This window comes from Vipera berus, assembly GCF_964194415.1.
Source record: "Vipera berus genome assembly, chromosome: 2".
NCBI lineage: Eukaryota > Metazoa > Chordata > Lepidosauria > Squamata > Viperidae > Vipera > Vipera berus.
In genome coordinates this window covers 134,542,401-134,565,729 of record NC_138203.1, presented here as the reverse complement: position 1 = coordinate 134,565,729, position 23,329 = coordinate 134,542,401, and the positions used below count along the sequence as shown (strand labels likewise).

The 23,329-nt window shown below is 39.5% G+C and overlaps 1 protein-coding gene across 1 annotated transcript in view; it reads left to right on the top strand.

The window, feature by feature from the left end:
* ESPL1 (extra spindle pole bodies like 1, separase) overlaps window positions 1-23,329 on the top strand; it is a gene marked incomplete at its 5' end in the record, with an annotated part of 45,517 nt that overhangs the window by 8,484 nt on the left and 13,704 nt on the right. The window contains 14 exons of the mRNA XM_081318964.1: window positions 3-44; window positions 691-821; window positions 2,625-2,818; window positions 5,317-5,559; window positions 6,122-6,266; window positions 7,906-8,062; window positions 9,415-9,554; window positions 12,452-12,586; window positions 14,486-14,605; window positions 16,358-16,529; window positions 17,601-17,729; window positions 18,608-18,764; window positions 19,321-19,430; window positions 20,585-21,735. Of these exons, the coding sequence (XP_081175090.1) occupies window positions 3-44; window positions 691-821; window positions 2,625-2,818; window positions 5,317-5,559; window positions 6,122-6,266; window positions 7,906-8,062; window positions 9,415-9,554; window positions 12,452-12,586; window positions 14,486-14,605; window positions 16,358-16,529; window positions 17,601-17,729; window positions 18,608-18,764; window positions 19,321-19,430; window positions 20,585-21,735 (3,026 nt within the window). The remainder of the gene's footprint in view (window positions 1-2; window positions 45-690; window positions 822-2,624; window positions 2,819-5,316; window positions 5,560-6,121; window positions 6,267-7,905; window positions 8,063-9,414; window positions 9,555-12,451; window positions 12,587-14,485; window positions 14,606-16,357; window positions 16,530-17,600; window positions 17,730-18,607; window positions 18,765-19,320; window positions 19,431-20,584; window positions 21,736-23,329) is intronic.

The window sequence follows — 23,329 nt, the reverse complement described above, 5'->3', positions numbered from 1 at the left end:
AGAACTCCCTAAGGCAGAGCAGGCTGAATATCTGGATCTCTCAGGTTAGTGTTCAGAATAGGTCGCTTATATTCCCAGTTGTCAGTAAAAAGGCAGACAGATAGGGCATTGTACTGCTCTTTTGGAAGCTACAAAGAAAGTCATGAGAGGCTTCCTTTGATTTAGATAATTTTATTTATTTATTTATTTTAATTCCATTTATATCCCGCCCTTCTCCATGACTCAGGGCGGCTTACAAGCTTAGCAGTAGCCTTCATTCTATGTATATGCCTGCTTATTAGGGCTTTCACACACACACCCCCAAGCAGCATTATTACAAAGTCAGCTTAATTGCCCCCAACAATCTGGGTCCTCATTTTACCTACCTCCCCTTTTGGATGGCAGTTTAGATTACCAAAATAGATCACCAGTCTCAGGAATGAATATAGATTACTTGATTTATTCATTTAGAAACAGCTTGAGATCTATCTGTGGCCTAGCATGATATATGAACCTTCTCAGAAAGAACAAATGTTATTTTCTTGGTTAAATCAATACATTGCTTTGATACAAATCTTATTTTCACTCAGGAAACTGGAAACAACTTATTGTTTGTTTAATGAGGTTTATTACAACATACAGTTTCCTTGAGGAAATACTAGTTAAAGTAGATTTATTAATCATTACAAATGTTTTTTGTTCTTCTTACAGCATACTGTGTATCCCGATTGGCCTATAGATTCTATTCTCATAAGATGTATGTAGAATCTAACTCCATAATGGGGCAATTCTGTGGATGGCTAGTCAAAAAGGCCAAATGTACAGACCTGCCCCCAGAAAAGGTAATTAAGTATCCTTATAGTCTGAATGAAGGCTATAGCATGAAATGAGAGTGGTGTGTTGGGCACAGGAACTACCTTATGAAATAAGACTGTTGATTTGTTATTTTTGAGACAGGCTCTAATTTTATATGACCAGGGTCTTAAGCCTACTATTTTACTAAAGAAATGAATCCTAGGTTTTCAACTTAGTGAAGGGTTTTAGGAAATCACTCTTTTCTAGACAGAACCTGTGGATGCTTACTTAAAATGTAAGTCATATCGCTGTCCCCGCATATACCAAAACAAATTCGAATGAATTTATTTAGAGAATTTTTAATTTTATCTTAAATATATAACTCTATATTTATATGGCTAACAAAGATGTTTTAACTATTTTTACTGTTAAAACTGTTAAGTGAATAATCACCGGTCGCTAAGCAAATCCAGCTTTCTCAAGTGATTTTGCTTGTTGGAAGCTAACTGAGAAAGTTACAAATTGCAGTCATGTGACCACAACTGCAACTGTTGTAAATATGAGTCCGATGCCAAGCAGCGGAATTGTGATCATGTGATTGTGGGGGTGGAGCAGCAGTTGTAATGTTGAGGACCCACCACCCCTCACTTTTTCTGAGGCTGTTGTAACTTCAAACCATTGTTAAACGAATGATCGTAAGTTGAGGGCTACCTGTACCGAGAAAAATGCTTCTAGGAGGCCTCTGATTATTTTACAGTCATAATCAGTTTGGTTAACCATATCCCTCTTCAATACACTGTCCATTACTTTCCTGGATAATTTTCTTGATTTCATTTCCCTGGACTAATTTCATGGGTCTGCCATTGCATTATATCTATATCTAGTCATTCCCTTCACTCTTGTATTTGGATTCGTTAGCTTGCCTGAAATTCAGGGATTTAACTAATACGGTAATATCCAAAGATCTTTTGGCCAAGACGGAAACTCTGACATAGTTGCTTAAAGTCTAATCACCATAAAGAGCTTGAAATTCCTTAGGGCTTATTAATTTGTTATTGTTTTTAGTATGGCTAAATGATTTTTATTATGTTTTTAGTTTTGTTTTATTGTGATTTTATGTTAACTGTGTGCACTGCTCAGAATCATGCATGTGAGATGGTCAGTTATGTAAATTTACCAAGTAAATACATAAAAATTGGGATAGCTACCTCTGCCTGACATCCCAATCCCATTTCCCTACATGGCTTAGGCCCGGGATACTTGCAGGACCATCTGCTGCCGGGAATGAATTCCCATCGCCCAGTGCGCTCACACAGAGAAGGCCTCCTCAGGGTACCGTTGGCTAGACAATGTCGGCTGGCGACCCCCAGGGGGAGGGCCTTCTCTGTGGGAGCGCCAGCCCTATGGAACCAGCTCCCCCCTAAGCTTCGGATGGCCCCAGATCTCCAGTCCTTTCGCCGCTGCCTCAAAACACTCCTTTTCCACCTGGCTGACCTGGACTGACAGGGATTTTAATTATGGTTTTAATTTTTAACTGTAATTTTTAACTTATTTTAATTTTAATTTTAATTTATTCTACAAGGGCCATTAATTTAATTTTCTTTTAACTTCTGTATTATTGTATGTTATTGTTAGCCGCCCTGAGTCCTTCGGGAGATAGGGCGGCATATAAGTCCCAATAATAAATAAATAAATAAAATTTCATTGAGCACTGAATTCCTAGAGCAGCTTAGCAATTTAAGCAAAGGCTTATAATTCACAGTTGTTTGATATGCGGGGAGCTTCTAATGTTCTGGGCAGCTGGAGGAGTCTCTCTTTGCCACCCTGAATGTTTGTCTTTCTCTTTCCAGCTACATAACTGCTTTAAGCTGCAAGTAGAAAACTACAGGAAGCTGGACTTACTAGAGGAGGGTCTTCAAACTGTGGTCCTATGGTTGGTTTCTCATCACAGCAAGATCACAGAACAGGTGGTGGAGCCTGTCTGTTCCTGGGTCAAAGTCAAGATGGATGCCAGTAAAAATGGGGCTGATAATTTGAGGCTGAAGTAAGAAATGATTTAAAGATTAGGTCTCTTATTCAGAACTGGCAATATCGGAATAGTTTATATATATATTTTTATTAGGAATTGTTATTTTTTGTTTCCTGCCATCCTAGTAAACTAAAAGTAATGAGGCTGATGTTTCCCTCTCTTGCCATTTAAAGTTTTGTTCTGTGGGAAGAGTCTCTTGTTTTCCTTTTTTAATAATTAAAAATATACTTTATTTATTTTGCACACTTCTGTACCATCCATCTCCCTCAAAAAGAGGGAGATTTTTTATCATTCAAAATTGGCCATGAGCTGTGCACAAAACAAGATTCATTTTGTTTTCAAACCCAGAATAAATCACTCTGTTTTGAAAATTCAGCAGACCTTTTTCAAGTCCATCATGTTTTCCTGAAATAAAACTTGGGAATGTTTTGGTGGTTCCAGATTTCAGTCTTATGAAAACTTACAAGGGATCCTGGAGTGATTTTACAGGTCAGGTAGGGCAAGGCTGATATGTGCTTCCCCTCCTCCTTTCAGCAGCTTCCAGTGTAACATTCCACTAACTTATCAGCCTCCTAATTTTTCCAGCATTTTCCCTCCCTTGTCTCCCCTCAGCTGCTGACTTTCCAACATGGCATATTTCAGACTTCCTTAGCCCCAAGTCTTCTGATATCTCTTCTTCCTTTCTCCTCGTTAGCTCCATGCTGCCACTTTCAATGTCCCAGCATAGTAGAGCTGACTGTCTTGTTCCCATAACATTCTCACTGCCGTCCTCCCTTCAGTTGCAAATAATATCTGGCTCCCTCACCCTCTTCCCCCCCCCCACCAAAAGCATTTCTGCCACAAATAACAGCTTTTTGAGTGTCAAAGAAACACCCTTGTTTTGTTCTATGTATGAACCCAATACATTCAAAATATATGTGCACAGTCCATCTGATACTAATATTCCATGTTTGGGATGTTTTGCATTTTTAGAATGAGTCATTCTCCCTTCAGGGCCTATCCAGCAAAAAGAAGCCGCTTATTCATGGAAATGCCATAGGACTGAGGAAGTTATACTTGAAAGGTCCCAGATTCCAGTGTCCTTCAGCACTGGCCATTTCAGCTGAGGCAAATGCGAGCTGGCAAGATAAATTTGGAAAGAGTGCTATTTGGTGCCTTAACTAGCCAGATATTTTTATGGTGGATTGCTATTTAATAAGGCTACTTAAGAGTAGACCATTCTTTCTATTTGTGGGTAGAGAGCCATGCAAATAAATTCATGTTTGGTGGAAGAAGATCCCTTCCCAGTACTTTTTAACAATGGAGTGTTCAGAACTGATTGCCTTTTGCATCAAAAAGAGCAAGAAGTGGGAACATGGGACAGGTGGTTTAATGCAGTGTCAAATGCCTCCTTGCAATTGATTCCCAAGACTTTCACCACTTTTTTTTTCTTGCCTTTTCCATTTCTCTCCCAGATTCCTCTTTCTTGCCACTTTCTGCGTTCACTTTCTCTGAATTCCCTTACTTCTCCAACACTTGCTAATCATCTCTTTTCATTACTTTTTTGCCTTCTAACCATCTAGTCTTTCCAAGTTTTCTTCTTCCTGTGATTTCTTATACTTTTTTTTTCTGTAGCCACCCAGAATCATTAAAGTCAGGCAACCTCAAAATTGGATAAATAAATATTGCCTTTCCGGAATCCACACATGCTTATTGACCTGGTCACAGAGTGAAGCTTTTCTTTTCTTTTTAAAAATTAAACAAGGGAAAATTGCAGCTTTAATTATTAGTACCCTAGGAGTATGACATTAGGATTATTTTGCATGTCATAACCTCTCCTGTGTCTGAATCTGTCCTTTTGAGCATGAAGCAAACTCAGTGTCTGTTCCCTTTTTGAACCTCTAGGCAAGAGTTCAAGAGGGAGTCGTAGTTGCCAACTTCTGGAACATCAGTGTAACCTATAACCCTATGTTTTTCTGAGGGCTTTCCATCCAATTACTAGTGAGATCCAAGTCTACTTGGCTTTTTCAAAGTCTGCCAAGATTGGCTAGAGTCACTGCTATCTTCTGTGACTATAGGGAGGGGACCCTAAACTGAAAGTTTTTATCAGTAGAAAAAGCTGATACTGAAAAGTATCAGTTTTAAAGCACTCTCTTGATGAAGAAAGCTTGTATCTTAAAAAAAATAAGTGTTATAAAAAAATCCATAAAACAAACCAAACGGACAAAAAATGTTTTACAGCAGGGGTCTTCAAACGCGGCCCTTTTATGACTTGTGGACTTCAGCTTCCAGAATTCCTCAGCCAGGCACGCTGGCTGAGGAATTCTGGGAGTTGAAGTCCACTAGTCATAAAAGGGCCAAGTTTGAAGACCCCTGTTTTACAGTGAAATGAGTATCCCTGTCCATTTATGACATGAGGCCCTCAAAATGTTGCGTGAAGCACAGTGTAACTGTGCAGTTGACAGAAGCTGCATGTCTTTGCTTTTTACACCTTTTTAATTTCTGTTCTTGTTTGGTTTGTATATTCATTATAGGACTCTGAAGGAAGGTCTTGAAGAGTATCACTTAGATGACGAGATCCTTGTGAAAGTCCTGTTGGAGGAACTAAAGACATACAAAACTCTGCGAGTTGACACTGGCCAAGAGCGTTTCAATGTGATCTGTGACCTCCTAGATATATGTTCAGAAGGGAGCCAATGGGTCCATGAAAGAGCTTTTATCCTAGTAGAATTGGCACAGGTGTTGTGTTATCATGATTATAATGAGCAGACAGAATGGTGAGTATTTAGTATGATTTGATGGTAGCTTTATAATTTACCTCAAGTCTTACTTTGGATACCTCTTTATTGAAGTGTTGCTCAGTTTTAAAAACTGCCAGAGCTGCAGTATCTTGTTTCTCCCATCCTGTCATTACTGGAGATGAGTTGGGAGAGAATCAACCTTGCTTGCTAATTAAGGATTGCTGACTGATGCTCCAAAACTGATAAATGTAAGGATCCATTGCCACTTCAAAAATACTAATAATTAGGGTACTGGATGGACCCTTACATATTTTAAGTGCTGCTGTTGCCATACTTTCTGACTAAAGTACTTGAATCTCTAATGAAAAAAGGGAGAACGATTTTATCAGTTATTTATGTAGGGATTGGATGATTTAGATACAATAATCTACAAGTGATGAGAATGCTGGCTAAGCTAATTAGAAATGAACAAGCAATCTTCTGACCGTATCATTTATGTTTTCTGAGCATATGAGAGCCCAGTTACAAAAAGAATTCTCAGCAATTGTCTGTAATTATGTCTGAAATGATTGTTAAATTTAGGTCTTCTCTCTTGTAGTTCTGCTCTGGACTCTATAAATGAAGCCCTGCAGTTGTTAGAATATGTGCCAAAGAGCCCACAGAATGAGGAACAGCTCCAGGATGATAAGGCCCAGGCTTTACTCTGGCTTTATATCTGCACAATTGAGGACAAAATGCGTGAGGTATGTGACTAAAAGCAAAATAGCACAGAACTAAAAGAGCTAAATACTGATTTGTGTGTATTCTGTACTCCAGAGAGAGGGGGAAAATAGCTAAGAAAACCGCTGGAAGGAACATAAGCTTATTTAATTGAAAACGAGAATGCAGAAATATTTACTTCACTATATCACTATATAATTTAAGGTTATCCCAAAATATACAAATTCAATATACATTATATAACAGGAAACAGTGATAACCTTTTAGAAGCAGCTACAGTCAGTGATCATTCAGATTTCCCCAGAGATACTTACAATCAAATTTCCAAATTTTGATTCCCCCCCCCAGTCATGTGATCACATTTTGGGTGCGTGGCAACCAGATTGCATTTATGACTATTTGCAGTGTCCTGCAATCACATGGCCACAATTTATAACTTTTTGCCAGAAACTGGCATTTACTTTTGGTTTCTGGCAAAAAACACCCATTGGCTCAAGGGGTTTGCTTAACAATGTTTGCATTTTGTTTGAACTGTCTCATTTATCGGAACCATGACACACAGTGTATGTTTAATAACTGCGGCATTCACTGAATATCCTCTGCAAAACATATTGTTAAAATTGGACAGTGTTACATGGTGACCTGCTTAACGACAAGCATGACTTATGGCCATAATTCTAGGCTCAGTTATGGTCGAGGACTATCAGTATAAGAAATCACAAAGCAAAGAGCCCAGTGAGATTAGAATAGGTCATTTAAAGGCCTGGCAACTTATTTACTGGCTAGCTTTCAAACTAGTACAGTTCTCCAAGGATTTCAGCAAAGGTGTTTTACATCATTGCTTAACCTTTCATGATTGGAAATGTTGATTACAGTAACAAGTATATGCTCCATGCAAGGGGTATACGCTGTCCCCAGAGCTGTTTTCCATCTTCTGTAAACATTGAACTATTTCAATGGAGTGGTCAATGTAAGAACTTGTTTCCATGGTACCAAAATCATATATACTGTATAGTAATGGTCTAAATTCTAAAAGTTTGTTAAAGGATGAAAACAATAACTTTGGTGTAGTGCAGGGGTGTCAAACTGCTGGCTGCTGGGCCGGTTTCATCAGACCGAAGCGACGCCCACCCTATTGCCGGCAATGCAAAAAGAGTCTCGATACTTCATGACTACGTCACGTGACGTGCCAAGTTTGACACCCGTGGTGTAGTGGGTTCAACTGCTGGCCTAGAAAGCAGGAGGCTGTGAGAACCTATGACAGCTGCCTATCCCAGGTTCTTGGGAAGGACTCGATGTATAAAAATGCCAAATCCAATTTAAACATCTGGCTGACTGTGTGACCAACCATAATAACAATAACCACCATTAAAAGCAGACTAACCACTACATTGTTATTTTGTATTAATTGATGGTAGGAAATGATATGTCTCAAGAGTTCATTCACAGGTGGTTACGTGAAATCCCCGCTATCGTATAAAATAATGCATATTGCAGGATGGGCTCAATGAAATCTCTCTCAGATAGTTTTGAAGTTCTCTTATCTAAAATTGTGGCATAAGGGATGGAACAGAGACAGTAAGAACAGTGTCTGGCTTACATACTAAGGATGCTGTTTGCAATACTTGGTTCGTTTAATGTTAGTTCTCCTCTCTCAAACAGAGTATCAAGCAAGAGCAAAGAACCAGAAATACTCAGGGTCAAAAAGACACAGAAGTTCTTCAGAGCTTTGAAACCAATGATCTCGCTTATGAGGATAAATCCCACGATGACAAGTTCCTGTATCTTGGCATTGCATTTAATCTACATGCAGATTCTGGTGAGGATATTTATATTGCTATTGGACTGAATGGAACTGTTAAATTGAAAGAGATATTAGTCTTCTTGGACTACTTTACCAAATATAATTTTTCATTTTAGTTTGAAAACAATGTCATAAAGCAGGGCTGGTCCCAGAACGCAGCCTGTTGGGAACCAGGCCACTCAAAATGCGAGCGAGCACCTGGAATCATCCCTTATTGGTTTATTATTTGCTCAAAGTTAAGACATTATGTTGTAATAGTTTGGCAACCCTTTTTCTTTAGTTCTTTTTTCCCATTCTCTTATTTCTCTAGTTTGGGTTACTTTTAACTACTGTAATTACAACAACTTTGCATATCCAGTCAAGATTAAAATCAGTGATGCTTTTTAGAGCACTTCAATTCAATATCATTCTGAACCTTTATAACTAAGCAAAATAGTTAATCTTGCTTGGGAATTTTCTATTGGAAACACTTAAATAGCAAACAGGAAGTCTGAATCTAGGCTCCATAAACAAGTTCTACCAGTTTACACAATATTACAATTGTTTCATTTCTTAATTTCAGTTTTTGCTCTTTATAGGAGTTCTTTTGCTGGAAAGAATTAAAAACAAATGAGCATAATATAAAAGCATGCAACTTGTAGCAACAATAACAATAAACACAACTTTTTTTTAAAGAAAGGTGTTTGATACTGCAGATTCAGGGCATTTGCCAAGGAACAGCATTCCATGCTATAATTAAGAAGTACATTGCTTCAGCTGTTAACCCTGTTACCTTACACAAGGGTATTAAAGGAGAGTTTGTTACTACCCTAGTGTTTTTATCTATCTGAAAGACAACAGGTTGGAAAACACCCAAAATAATTGAATTTCAAGCTGTGTCCAGTGGACATATATCTTGTTTCCCTGTGTCTTGTAGTTGTGGACATTAGACAAATGTCTTTAGCAGTTCTTTGCTGCTCAAGGAACGATTTTACCTGTTCTTTCTCAGATTGCTTAGGATGCAGCAGATGAGCTCCTCAGAAAGATAAAAGTAGGGTTGGGTCTGGCTGTTTGTAGAAATGCACATATTCTGGCACTTAACCCGTCATTACTTGATTAGCAAAAAACAAATATAGTCTTGTAATTGTTCCAAGCTTTCCTCTCCTTAGACTACTTTACCAAAATTTGGGGATAGAATTGTAATAGATATCAGACATGACTCTGTCTCTTTCAAAACAGTTTCTCTTCTGTTGAGATGGGACATGTTTTAATAATAATATACTCTTGAAGGTAGGCTGGGTCCTGTACAGGCTGAAGGCACAATTGAGCTAAAATAATCCTATTAAATTTGCAAACTGTCTTTGCCTAATCCTTTGCTTTCTTTGTAGTGCAATCCAGATGTTTGGATGATGCCCTGGCCTTATGGAAACAGCTCCTATCAAAAGGCAGGACTCCAGCAGTACGGAGCATTGAGCAAACAGCAGCATCCATGCATATCATGGCAGCTTTATACAGAATGATGGGGAAGGTATATTAAATGCTGGACATTCTGTTCTGGGAATTTTGTATAACTTGATTTTGCTTCTTTAGCTTCCTTGATGCTTGCTCTTTTTTCCCCCCTTCCTATTCCAACCCTCTCTTGCCTGTCTGGGATACTTATGTAAAGCCTTGTGCCTCAGGAATTAGAGAAGATGAGAGATGACAACTGTTTATGCACCTCGCAAATGTGATGTATCTTTTCTGCTCTTCTAACTACAAATGTTAACTTTCTTCCCAATCAGATTATAAGAGAAAGAGTGGCCTTCAACTGTTGCTGCTTATAGTAACTCCTGTTTGTTCTCAATCATGTAGTGTTAGCAAGTAGAAAATTTCTAAGCAAGATTAACTATTTTGCTCAGTTATAATAACCAAGTTGGAATGATATTGGATTGAGGTGCTCTAAAAAGAATCACTGATTTTAACCGTGAGTGGATATTAATTGCTAGGTTAGTGAAGGAGTGGAGAATCCCTGGCCTTCCATCATAATCATTGGGGGAAGGACTGGGAGTTATAAATAGGAGAACAGTTGAAGCTCTGCAGGTTTCCCAAATGTATGCATGGTGGAAATGTTAATGCTGGTTGCAAGAACTAAGTCAAAATGTACAAAAGGGTTTGGTGAGGTATATTAATGAAGTACAGGTAGTCCTCATTTAAGCAACTCCAATTGGCTTTGGCGAAATGGCCGCTAAGCAACATGTTTGTTACTCTTCAGCATACGTTGTGAGGCACAGAAATTTGGGCATAAATGCGGGTATTGGTCAGAAAATTATTTTTTTACTATTGTTTATTACCACTCTATTTGTAAACAAGGCAGTTGCGAAACAAGGATTACCTGTAGTTTTATTTGTAGCATCCACCTCTACTTTTTCACCCACTGGCTGTCATAAAAGGATGCTAATTGGCAGTGTGGCATCTCTAAGTAGCTCCTCTTGATCTCCAGGCTTTTTAAAATAAAAATGTCTTGAATTTCTGTAGCATTCCATGAGGTATTTTTTGAGATTGTAGTCTGTCAGTATATTCATTTAAAAAAAAAAACACAGTGGGAACGTTACCGTATTTTCCGGTGTATAAGACTGAGCATATAAGACGACCTCCTACATTTCCTGTTAAATTATAGGGTTTGGGCTTTACTCGCCGTATAAGACTAACCCTCTTCCAATGCACACCAAATAAAAATTAAAAACATCAGATTTGTTTTTAATATGGTAATTTTAATTCAAATGCTTATGACATGCAGGTACTTGGTAGGAAAAGTGTCACTTATAAACATAAGGCTGTTTGTTATCAAACATGTAAATATAAAACAGTGCAAGTGGATTAAACTTTTCCTAATTCACTCTAAAGCTTTCCCTGCACAGACCAAATGGGAGATCCGCTCCAGGTTTTCCAGCCAGCCTGCCCAGTTCCTGAGTCAAATGTGTCCCTAGAGCTAAGCAGCTGCTCTGGCTGCTGCATTCCCCACCTGCCTTTCAAGTTGGGATAGACTGCAGCTGCTCTTCAACTTTAGAAGGAAAAACTCCCAGACCCCAGCCTGTAAAAAATCACAGACTGCAGCTTCTTCTCCAATTGGTCCCGCTTTCCCTGCGCAGACCAAATGGGAGATCCGCTCCAGGTTTTCCAGCCAGCCCTGTCCCTAAAGTTTCAGCATTCGGCATATAAGACGACCCCTGACTTTTGAGAAGATTTTCATGGGTTAAAAAGTCGTCTTATACACCAGAAAATACGGTAGTCATAAAGATTTTAAAGCCCTGTAAAAGTGAGTAGCAGATGCTTAGAATTATGGTTTTCCAGTTTCTTGCTACTGTTCCTTTTTCTTGCTCTTCTATAATTTTCAGTGCAGGAACAATAGAAAAAAAGAGCCTTGGTGGAGCAGTGGGCTGATGCCTCCTTAAGTAACACCAGCTGCCTGCAATTAGTGCAGGTTCGCATCCCACCAGGCTCAAGGTTGACTCAGCCTTCCATCCTTCCGAGGTAGGTAAAATGAGGACCCAGATTGTTGGGGGCAATTAAGCTGACTTTGTAATAATGCCGCTTGGGGTGTGTGTGAAAGCCCTAATAAGCAGGCATATACATAGAATGAAGGCTACTGCTAAGCTTGTAAGCCGCCCTGAGTCTTCGGAGAAGGGCGGGATATAAATGTAATAAAAATAAAATAAAAATAAATAAATAAAAAATAGGTGATGCAGCTTTCTCAAAGAAAGTACCATCATACATATGTATTTCAAAATGGAACACCTTTCCAAAACGTTGAATCAGCATTTTGAATGAATTCTTGCAATTGAATAAAATATGATACGCAGAATGTATGATAGTTCTCTTTACGATTTCTGTTTATGTTTATGTTTGTTTAGGTTTAGGTTTATGTTTGAAAGTTTTTCTCCGATCAGAAAGAAAGCAAAGTAGTTGGCCAGCTGGTGACCAATGGCTATGGCAGCTTTATTTGGAAGATAATGGCCATAAAATTGTTAATAAAGTAGAGTTTCAGTTTTTGTTCAGTTTTAGTGAAATGAGAGTCCCCAGCAATACACTGTATGCTTTGCTTGCTTTGTAAGCTTATGCACTGGCTGAATAATCAGGCTTGCAGCTTCGGTTTGTTCCTGTTCAGGGAGAAATGGGAAGAGTAGATTATTCAACTCCAGGAATAATTTCCAAACTGCATATTGTTTTTAGTTTATGAATCTAGGACCATCTTTCTGTTTAAACATTAGCAACTTTTACTACAGTACCTCAGTTCTACAGGAACAGGTTTGGGCCATCAGAATTTTCCAGAATGTTATAGCGCTGTCTCTATTCCACATATCATATTATCATCCTCTACATTTCCTGTTGTACCTTTCCCTTTCAAAGTTATATATCTAAATGTTTTATTCTGCTTTTATTTTGCAGCCGCTAGAGGCTATAGAGAGCTTCTTCCTCATAACAGCTCTTTCTGATGCACTTAAAGATTTTGTTGGGAAAACCAGTGCCTTGTGCCAAATAGTTAAGCTCCTTCTCCAGCTGGAGTGTCCCAGTTATGCTGAGGTGAGTATGAGGTGTGGTCGCAACGCAAATATGAGCACATCACAAGCCCATATCTTTGTTTATAGCCCATTGTTATGTCCCAAAGGTGCATTTTCAGGAGGCAGCTGGACTTTCTTGTTTTTCTTTGAAGACATTTCGCTTCTCATCCAAGAAGCTTCTTCAGCTCTGACTGGATGGTGGGGAACGGAAGAATTTATATTCCTTGCAGAGTATAAATGGATTTCCAGAAAACATTGCAGGCGACAGGAACTATTTGCACTTCAGTTTGAGATGCATACAACACAGACTCATCCACAACTGCCTGCGCCTGTCTTCCACTGAAACGACACAAGGCAAAAAACATCCTGCAGCCTAGAAGGCTCCACACACACTTGCACTACTCAGGTGACCTTGAGGACACAGGTAAACCTCCAAATGGCCTCAACGACTCTCTAAAAGAATGCAAACGACCAGCTCTCTGCAAGCAATATAAATCTTTCCATTCCCTACCATCCAGTCAGAGCTGAAGAAGCTCTCTTTTGGATGAGAAGCGAAACATCTTCAAAGAAAAACAAGAAAGTCCAGTTGTTTCTTGAAAAAGCACTTTGGGGACAACCATAACCTGGATGACAGAGAATCTCCATAGATATTCAGCCCATTATTATTCTGTTGGTCCACTTAGGTCTGCCCCTGCATACAACTAAAATTCGGCAACAGGAGAATTCTGGAATTGGATCTTGAACTTTATGCACCCAAAATACATAGTTTGCTAAAATGACATCCAGTATAACAAACATGGAGTTTAATGGATTTCTCCTGATGTTATCACATGCTGGTTTACTATTTTTTATTTTCTTTAAAATAATACAAGCCAGATTCAGAAGTCATAAAGGAATATTTCCTGTCTTTCATGAAGGGAGGAATAAGGAGGAGGAAAGTAGACTATAAATTCCGGATTTTGTTTGTTCATATTAAACTAGGACAGCCATGAAAGCAATAGATTGCCATATGTCTCCCAGTGATCCTGAGCGGTTCACAACAATCAATAAAAAAATTAAGATATGATCAATAAGATGTAAAAGATAAGAGATGGTAAGTGGAAAGAAGCAAAAGGTGTCATTCTTCCTTGCCAAAGGCCTGGTGAAGAGTTAGGTCCTGTTTGCTCTTCTAAACAAAAGCTGAGTGGAGGCCACCCAGATTTCACAGGGAACCTCATTCCAGAGGGCAGCTGCTATTATAGAGAAGGTGCAGTTCTTGGTCCTGAGAGATGATGATGTTTAATTAAGAAACCCAGCACACACCAACCCTGCCAGACTGGATTGACTGGGCAAAGGCTATGGAAAGCAGGTGGTGGTAAGAAACAAGGTTCTGTGCCATGTAAGGGTTTATAGGTGGCACTCTGAATCACATCTGGAAGCAAACTGACAACCAGTACAGATTGCAAAGCATAGGTGTTACAAGTGCATACCAAGACATGCCCATTACCGCTCGTGCCGCTGCATTATGGACCAGTTGAAGGTTCTGGGGGGTGTCTTCAAAGGCAGGACCACGTAGAGCGCGTTGTAGCATCACCTTTGCTTATATTATATAAGCAGCTCGAGAGAAAAAGTCTACCTTACGTTCTAGAGGGGAAGGTATATGGAGGAACAGTCTCCTCCTTTTAAAGGATTTTTCACAACTTAAGAGTCTTTAGGCCAGACATGTCAAACTCGTGACTTCATGCAATGTATCAGAGCTTTTTCCCCATTGCCGGCAATGGGGTGGGCGTGGTTTCCTGGTGACGCGTCCGGCCGGCAGTTTGACACCCCTGCTTTAGGCTGTTGAGATGAATTGCTAATGCTCAATCATTAGCTACATTCTCTTATTAAATGCTAGTGGCCTACCTGTTCCAACAATGTCCTTTTTCCCCTTTTATTTTAGACTCTTTTAAGGGAAGCTGAACTATGCCTGAAAAACGTGGATGGAAATAATAGCTCCTACTCGCTGATGAATCAAACATTGGCTGTGCTCCATAGCAAGCTGTATTTAGCAAACTGCAAGGTATTTGCTGTAGAATGCCTTTTTTATTGAAAAGTTTTACAATACATTTTTAAATACAAAACCCCAGCCCTCCCTCTCACCTCTCCCCAAACCTCCCCAACTCTCCCCTCCCCTCCCCGACTTCCCAGAGCTAAATACAGGGTATAAAATACAAACAAACATAATTTAAAATATGCAAACAACAATAAAATTCTATCGCACTTTAACTCTTAATGAAATAACTACAAGCTAATTATACATCATATAAATCCGCTACTTATTCAAATGCTAAGTGAAACTTTTTAGTCCCATATTTATTCTGAATATAATCTGTCCATCTCTTCCACTCCACAGTATATCTCTGTTGCGATTGATCTTTCAAATACGCTGAAATCTTTGCCATCTCCGCCAAGTTAGAAACTTTTAAAGTCCATTCTTCTATAGTCGGCAGTTCTTCCTTCTTCCAATATTGCGCTACTAAAAGTCTCGCTGCCGTAATTAAATTCAACATCAATTTAATATCTACAACGGTGGTATCTGTGATAATACCCAATAAAAACAATTGCGGAGAAAACTTTATCCTTTTCTTGAATATTTTTTGCATATTCCACCAAATTTTAATCCAGAAAGCTTTAACCTTTTTACATGAATGCCTTTTTATATGTGTTGGATTAATAAGCTGGTGTGCTAAAAAAAAAAGTTGAAGTACCTTGGCCTTCATCGATGTTAGATCTAGCCTCCGTTGGCTGAGTTCACCTCTAGTCAAGGATAATAATTGATTCTAGTTGTATCTCATATGACATACTAGAAAGCAACATGGATATCTTGCTTCTGTAGAGTCCCAAAGGGAGGCTGTTGTAATAGTTACTATTTGGCTCTGCTATCGAAAGTTAGTTAACCTTCTCGTTTAGTTACCCTTCTTGCCTAGATATTACTTCTTCAGCTATGCTTATGGCAAGGAGATTCATCATAGCTAGACTATCAACTTCTTGTCTTCAAGACATACAGTACCCAATTGACTCCCTATACAATAAATAGCAGTGGCACCTTCCATACCTAGAATGACCATAATTCTACTACAAATGGTGCACCCTGTCCCTACAGATGCTGCTGAATTACCTCCCAGTGCCTTGAGCAGAGGTGAGGGATACTTGGAATTTTTGTGCAGTAACAACTAGAAATTAAATCATGAAAAAACATTATTCTTTAGGACTGTACAGTAGTCATTGTAAGCTTGTAATTGTAAATTTAGTGATAATTGTTAGTAAACCTTGTTAGTATTTTCATGGTCACGTTATTCCATTTTTAACATTTTATCCTTTAGAAAGATTGTTGGCATACTTTTGTGAAAAGATTATTAAAAATATTTTCAAGCCGGCAATGATATATAAGGTTTTCCTCCAGAATAACAAGAAGTATCATTCATTGGATGATAGAACTGGTGTAGAAGAGAGCCATCTGCCTTAGCAGAAAAATAAGGAACCAATCTCTTTGGCCCCATGAGCTTGGCACTTCGAAGGCCCCAAGTGACCAACTTTCTGGGAACCAAACTATTGCAGAAAGCAAGAAATTGACCCAGTCCCCTTTCTTATTCAATCTACTAACAAATATTGGATGCAATCTGCACTTTGTGATTCGCAAGAAATTTTTCTGGAGTTGGCAAATCATCTGCAATCTGAACAATGAATTACTGAAAACGGCTGGCTAGTTTCCAGAATGGAGAACTATCTTCTTAGCAACTGATGTTTCTTCCTCTTTTCTATTGATGAACAGACTGAAGAAGGCCTCAATCTATTAGTAGAAATCCTTCAAAATCCAGCTTTGCAAAGATCCTCCAAGGTCTGGTATCTGCTGCGAGCCAGTGCTCTCCAGCTAACTGCTGCTTATCTTATCTTACCTTCTTCCACTCTCCCACTGACACTCCGGCAAAAGCTCTCTGTTCAAGGTGAGTGTGAAAATCTGTGTTCCCCTTTTTCTTTCACATGCAATATGCTTCATCCTTTATAGGTACCACACTGTAAAATGGCAGTGCAATCCATCCAAGGAGAAAGTTTTACCCTATGGTTTTTAAGTTCCTCAATTGGTCTAGAAATTGACTTTCAAATCTAGAGACCTGACTTTCAAACCTAGAGCATATGGAGCAAAAAGCTCTACGTTCTTAGAGAAGCTGCATCGGTAGTAGCCATTTGGAAATTCCATCTTGCAGGGGAAGATAGATGATTAAAGAGTAAGATTAAAGAGTCTTGCCTCCTGGAAGCTTTCAGCTCCCATTCTCATCCATCAAATGTTAAAAACTGGGGTATTTGGGAAGGGGTTTACAAATAATTTCATTCTTTCCTATAAAATTCAAAAACGATTGCTTCTAGAATGCTTCACTGTTTCATTGAATGGCTTTTTTGATCCTCAGAAGGTTGGAAAACTATGTAGTGGTGGATTTACCGCTGTGAAAACCAGCTTATATCTTAAATGTGCAATCTTGGAAAATATTGTAGATTGCATTCTTGTGACTAAGGTTTAGTGTGTGGATTTCATATGTGCTTGTGGATAGTGTTGTATGGATCACTATGTTATGATGTAAAGACAGACACTGTTCTCCCAGATAAAATATAAATTAAATAAATTACTAAAAGGAAGAATACTTTTGTGGGATTTTGTTTATTTGTGTTCTTAATTTTAGCGCTTGCAGAAATTAAAGTATCTGCAGCTATGGTCCCAAGCCACAGGTTGGGAAGAACGGTCCTCAACAATACTTATAACCAGTGCTTTTTTTGTAAAAAAAAAAAAAGGTGCCGGAACTCACACACATCATACAACCTGCCTTGCCTACCCTACAAAGTTCCATCCAAAAAAGGTGCCGGAACTCCGTTCTGGGCATTCTATGACAAAAAAAGCCCTGCTTATAACACTCCTCAGAAATATCAACAACACAAAGATCCCATTACATGGATTTCTTGAGAAAAGTTTCTCCAAGCCAAGGTGTTTGAACAATGTAATATTTTTGTCTTCTACCATGCAGGATGGAAGACCCCTGAAACGGCTCTAAGTGATGCACACAGACTGTACCGTAGCATCCTCTTGAACTTTTCACTCATTACCAGTGATGCATCAACAAAAGAGTCTCTTGAGCATCCATTTATCGATCAGGGTAAATTATTGTTGCTTTTCTATGTGTATAAGAACTCTTGCTGTGGCTAAAAGCCTGTGATCTTAAAGCCATTAGCTATCTATGGCTTTTTAATTAAATTTGCATAGTATAAAGGCTGAAAAAAAATATTTTTGTACACTGTAAGTTTGGCGACTCCTTAGTGATGAAATTCCCGTTTCTAAGGATTTGAATAAAGGGTCAACAATCACTTTGCTTGCTTCTTTGTTCTCTTGCTCCATTTGCTCTGCTAAGTTTGCATATTTAAAAATGTAGGCTTAAGAATGTGTGGGTAATGCTCACCTAATTTTTAGAAATCTGAAAAGTCATTGTGAAAAATCAAGGTACCGCTATATTCCAGAGGGAGCCTGCCCTGTTTCACATTTAACTATGATTACTTTATATTTAGTAATTGCCTTGTAAGTCTGTTTTGGTTAAACCAATAATTATTGGGTATACTTAACATTTAGGGAAAAATAAATTACCAGAGTAGGTTTGGAGATGATGCAAAGTGGCAGGACTACATATCCAGTCAACTATTTCCTTTCTTTTTCCTAGCTTTGGGGAACGGTTTGGTGGTTTTGGAGTTTCATTTAGTATGTTAACCTATCTATCTGTAAAGTATGTACCATAATTATAGCATATGTTGGCTTCAAAATGGCACAAACAACTTATTTTTGATAATGATTTGAAGAGACTTTATGGAATTTCAAAATGGGTATTATGTGACCCAACTGTGAGCTAAGTGGAATTTTGCTCATGTTCCAGAATGCTTTATATTTTTCACCGACAGAACCACTTAATATCCCAGCTTATGCTCATCTTTGCCACCTCCACCTAAAGTGTTTCCTTTCCCTTTTTGTTTCTCTCTTCCTTCTCAGGTGATAACCTGGTGCAGAAATGGGAAGTGCTGGCAGATATGTTTGTTTGTTCAGAGCGTTTTGTGTCTCTCCTTAGCAAGATTGAGACTGTAAGTGAAGCCAAAGCTTTCTGCCTGGAAACACTCAAAATTTCCATGAAGGTGCAATCCATTCGATGGTAAGAAACATGCAGATAAAGCAAAAGGGGCAGAATTATGGGAAATTACAGACTTCGAATTAAAATGAACTTCTAACCCTTCACTAAAACATAAGACGATTTCTGGGTTCCCGGTTTGCCTTGACATATAGAACTAATCATTTAAAATACATTGGGATTCATAAAACATTATACTTGTTATTGTTGCTGTTGCTCTTATTACAGCAAGAATAACGCTAACGAGAGGACTATGAATGATTTCAAAGGAATTGTGGGTGGTGTATATAAGATTGGGTGCATCCAGTGCTTTTTTTTAAAAGAAAAAGGTGCCGGAACTCACACATGTCATACAACCCACCTTGCCTACCCTACAAGTTTCCATCCAAAAAAAGGTGCCGGAACTCCGTTCTGAGCGTTCTATGAGAAAAAAAGCCCTGGGTGCATCTATTAGTGAATCCCAGTTGCAAGTCAAAAAATTTGAAATATTGACTAAGTGGGCCGCTAAGCCCACTGAAACAATGGAGGATGCCATCTTGTTACAGAGGATAACCAGGTGGCTTTTTACTTTTCTTCTTAGGTGTGCTCGCTTTCTGGTTCTGAAGAGTGAGCTGGAGCTCCAGCGCAACAATCTGGATCTTTGTGGCTCAGATCTTGAGCAGGTCTTCTTTCTTCTCGAATCGGGCACAGGTGATAAATCTAAGCAGGGTTGAACTTTATTTATTTTATTTACTTAAGATACTTAAATACCTGCCCATTTTCTAACTGACTCTGGGCAGCTCCCAATCAAAAGTTAAAACAACACATAAAGCCATATTAAAACTATTAAACTAAACACATCAAAGCATTAAAAACAACCATAATCCTGGCAGAGCAGAGGGCTTTTTGTTGCAAGCAGCATGTCGGTTTGAACGGGTCGATCAACCACTCTATTAAAAATTCAGTCTTACTTGGAGCAACCGAGGTTCCAGGGCGATAGACTGTTATTTCATTTCAAAGCTGCAGTTTATTTAAGCTGTGTTTCAGGAATAATGAAGGGTTAAAAAAAAAGTGTTGGTGAGGGAAGAACTATGTTATGTTACCCTCCTGATGAGCAGTGCCATATTGCATCAGCTCATATTGTGCAAAGGAATCCGGAATGTGCAGGACAGGATTCATTGTTAAATTATGAAGCAATAAATTGAGAGCCTGTTCTTAAGATTTGTGTTCAAATTTCAGTAATCTTCACAACAGAAGTAAATATCAGGAAGCAAAACTCTCTCCCATGACGAAACCGAGTTGTTTGATCAAAAATTACAGATTATTTTTTTTTTCCTGTCTTGCTTCTACCAGCATTTCATTACTTAAATTATTTCTGAAAAAAGGTACCTTGGTCAGTTTTTGAGGACCGTATGCATGGCATTTCAGACTTTAGACCTGAACTTAGTTTCTTTAGAAACATAGTTTTTCAGTGAAATGATTTTGTTTTTTAGGACTAGCCAAAGAAGTTAAATGTGGTTGAGTCTTGACTTTTTCCCCTCACTCCCTTCTCTCTTTCAGGGCTTAAGTTGCTGTTTACATAATTGCTCTTTGTACTTCTCTACATCTGGAGCCCAAATAATTGGGCTAGGCATCTCTTGACACAAACTTGGACAATGGGTTCTACTCAGAGTCTGTTTCTGAAAAGGTCTTCCCTAGAGTAGGAGAATCTTTGCAAGCCTGTCAAGATTCGTGGGAGGAAATACATTAGAATAGTAGCAAACGTGTTAAGCATTTAAGGAAAGGTTGTAGATTTTTTTCATTTTGTTCAGTTCGTTGCAAGGGGGAGAAATGACTAAATGAACCTTTTTCTCTTTTGTTGCTAGTGTTTGAAACCAAAGAAGGAAAGGGGAAGGTGAAAATCAAGCCCAAGAAAGGAAGCCCTAAGGGCAGGAAGCCCCAAAGCCCGCACTTGGAGTCTCCCGAGGAAGAACAGTCATTCTTGAAAAAAGCCTGCCTTGAATTCATTGATACGGTCCCTGTGCAAAAGACTTTAACTACCTCACCAGTACTGAGGCCAAAGCTGAAGAAACAGCTCAGCTTCCTGAGCCACTCAGACAAGTGCTGCTGTTTGCTGTGTTCCGACGTGTTCCTCTCCACCGTCTGCCTCCGCTGGCTGATCACCTCTGTGGATGGAGAGCTGACCTTTGGGAACAGAGTGGAAGGATTTCGTCTCCTTGAGGCTATTCTGCAACGGTGCGCCAGTGTGGCTCAGCGGATCGCCCACGTGGTAGCACGTGTATCTCAGCAGGAAGAGAAGAAAGTTGTTGGTCCATGTCAGTCCACCGTTGGGCTCCTTGATGGTCTCGTGGCCCACACCTACGTGCTACTGACGAAGCAAAGCATGAACAGCAGGACACAAGGGAAGAAATTCTGGCAGTTTCTTGAGAAGGGGTTGACCTTTCTTTCCTCCAGGGGGCCTCAGCTGCTTGAACTTGAATACTGCAGGGCCCAACTACTACTTGCCAGAGCTGTGGCTGCAATTTCTGTTCTCGCCTCCAGACAAGACAGTTATACAGAAAATATCCTGTCTAGTACTTGGTCGTGGAAGTCCCCATTGCCTCTTACTGGAGACCAAGAAATCAAGCAGGGAACAGCAACAGAAGAGACTTTCAATACAGTTTATGCAATGTCTCAGAAAAGCAGAACGAAGAAGCAGCCAGGACATGTCTCAAAATCAAAGTCTAAGAGAATCCAAGGGACCAAACCTCGGCCTGTGATCAACCCAAATGACCCCTTTGCCCTTGGTGACTCTGATTCAGACACTCCTTTCATTGTTCTTAAGCCCCCTACTGAATCCTTCTGTACCCCAGCACAAAAATCCCTTCCAGTCTCCAAGAAAAACCTGTCCTCAAGTGCCAGGTCCGTCATTACTCACAAGGCTGCATTTGTGGTGTTTGAGGAATCCTCTCCAAAACTGAACACTGAACTTCCAAAAGCTCCCAAAGTAACCAGGAGAATGAAAGCCCGAATTAAGGTAACTTAATTAACATAAGGGTTGGGGTACTATGCAGTTAAAAGGATGTTTGACCTTGTAAATGAATAAAGATGTTATTCTAATAAAACAAAAAGATATTTTGCTTAGCTGTGGATGTCTTGATACAAGCTTGTTTTAGAGATAATTTCTTCCATACAAGGATGAAAAAAGAGTTTCTACTTCATGCAAATATAGATCATGTATGTGCTTCTTGCGAGTTGGCTTGATAAAACTACAAGAGTTATTACCGTATATACTTGAGTATAAGCCGACTCGAGTATAAGCCGAGACCCCCAATTTCACCCCCAAAAACTGGGAAAAGTTGTTGACTCGAGTATAAGCCGATCCGCCATTCTGCATGCCTCGGAGGCTGGATCCGCGCTCTGCAAGCCTCTGCCACCAGGCAGGTCTCCGTTTTGTTCTGGGACTAGTTCCCTAGCCTTTTGGAGCTTTTGGTGTTCGCCCATCAGCTGTCTACGGGGAGGCAACAAAGCTGCCTCTCTAGGCTTTGAGAAAAGGCCCCTTGCACAAAAGGCAGCTTCAGGACGAGCTTCCAAAAACCCTTTCTTTCCTTAACGCCCTCCCCACCTTCCCCCAGAAAGCCATATTTCTTTTTTTTATTGAAAATTTTTATTGAAGTTACAATATTATCCCCTCCCCAACCCACCCCAGAACCCCTCCCCCTCCCCCATATTTCTTCAATAACAAAAACATAAAAAGCTGGTTGGGATGTACTCGCTGATTTCCCCCCCCCCCTTTTTTTTAGATGCTAAAACTAAACTCTCCCTCTGCCTTCCAACCAATATCCCTTTTTAAAATCTTACCTTGGCTCCAGATGGAAGAGTAGAGGAACTAAGCTAGTAAGGAGAGAATTTTTTTCTGCAACTTTTTACTCCTGAAGTAGTAGTAGTAGTAATAGTAGTAGTAGGAATAATAATAATAAATCCCTAAAAGTTGTGCCAGAAAATGGAGGACGCTGGGTCTTTGCAAGTTTTAGCTGTCTGTCAGACTGCCTGAAAAGGGCGGCCTTCAGGCAGCCAGGCGGACAGCTAAAGCTTGCAAAGACCCAGCGTCCTCCATTTTCTGGCATAACCTTCGGAGATTACTTTAAAAAAAAAAAAAAACTTCAGAGGAAAAACAGCTGCAGAAACATTTTGTCTCCTTGCTGGCTTGGTTCATCTACTCTTCAGCCAGGAGGGAGTCCAAGGCCTAGAGAAGGAGAGCTTTGCAGCATCCCTATGGACAGCTGATGGGCAGACAGCTGATTAGCGGAGAAGGCTCTGAAAGTAGCACCAAAGCCTCGGCCGCGCACAAGTCCTCGGTAAGTTTTTTTGTTGACTGGAGTATAAGCCGAAGTGGAATTTTTCAGCCCAAAAAGTGGGCTGAAAAATTCGGCTTATACTCAAGTATATACGGTAATTGCAAATGCATTACATCGGTAATCCTTATGTGTATTGATATAGTGGTGGTCTCAAAATCTCCAAGAACCTTAACCAGTGGTTGGGCAGGATGACAAGCTAATGGCCCATTGCCTTGTTTAGATTAAATATGGCATTTTTATCAACCTATCCAGCCCTTGCCAAGGACCTGGGAT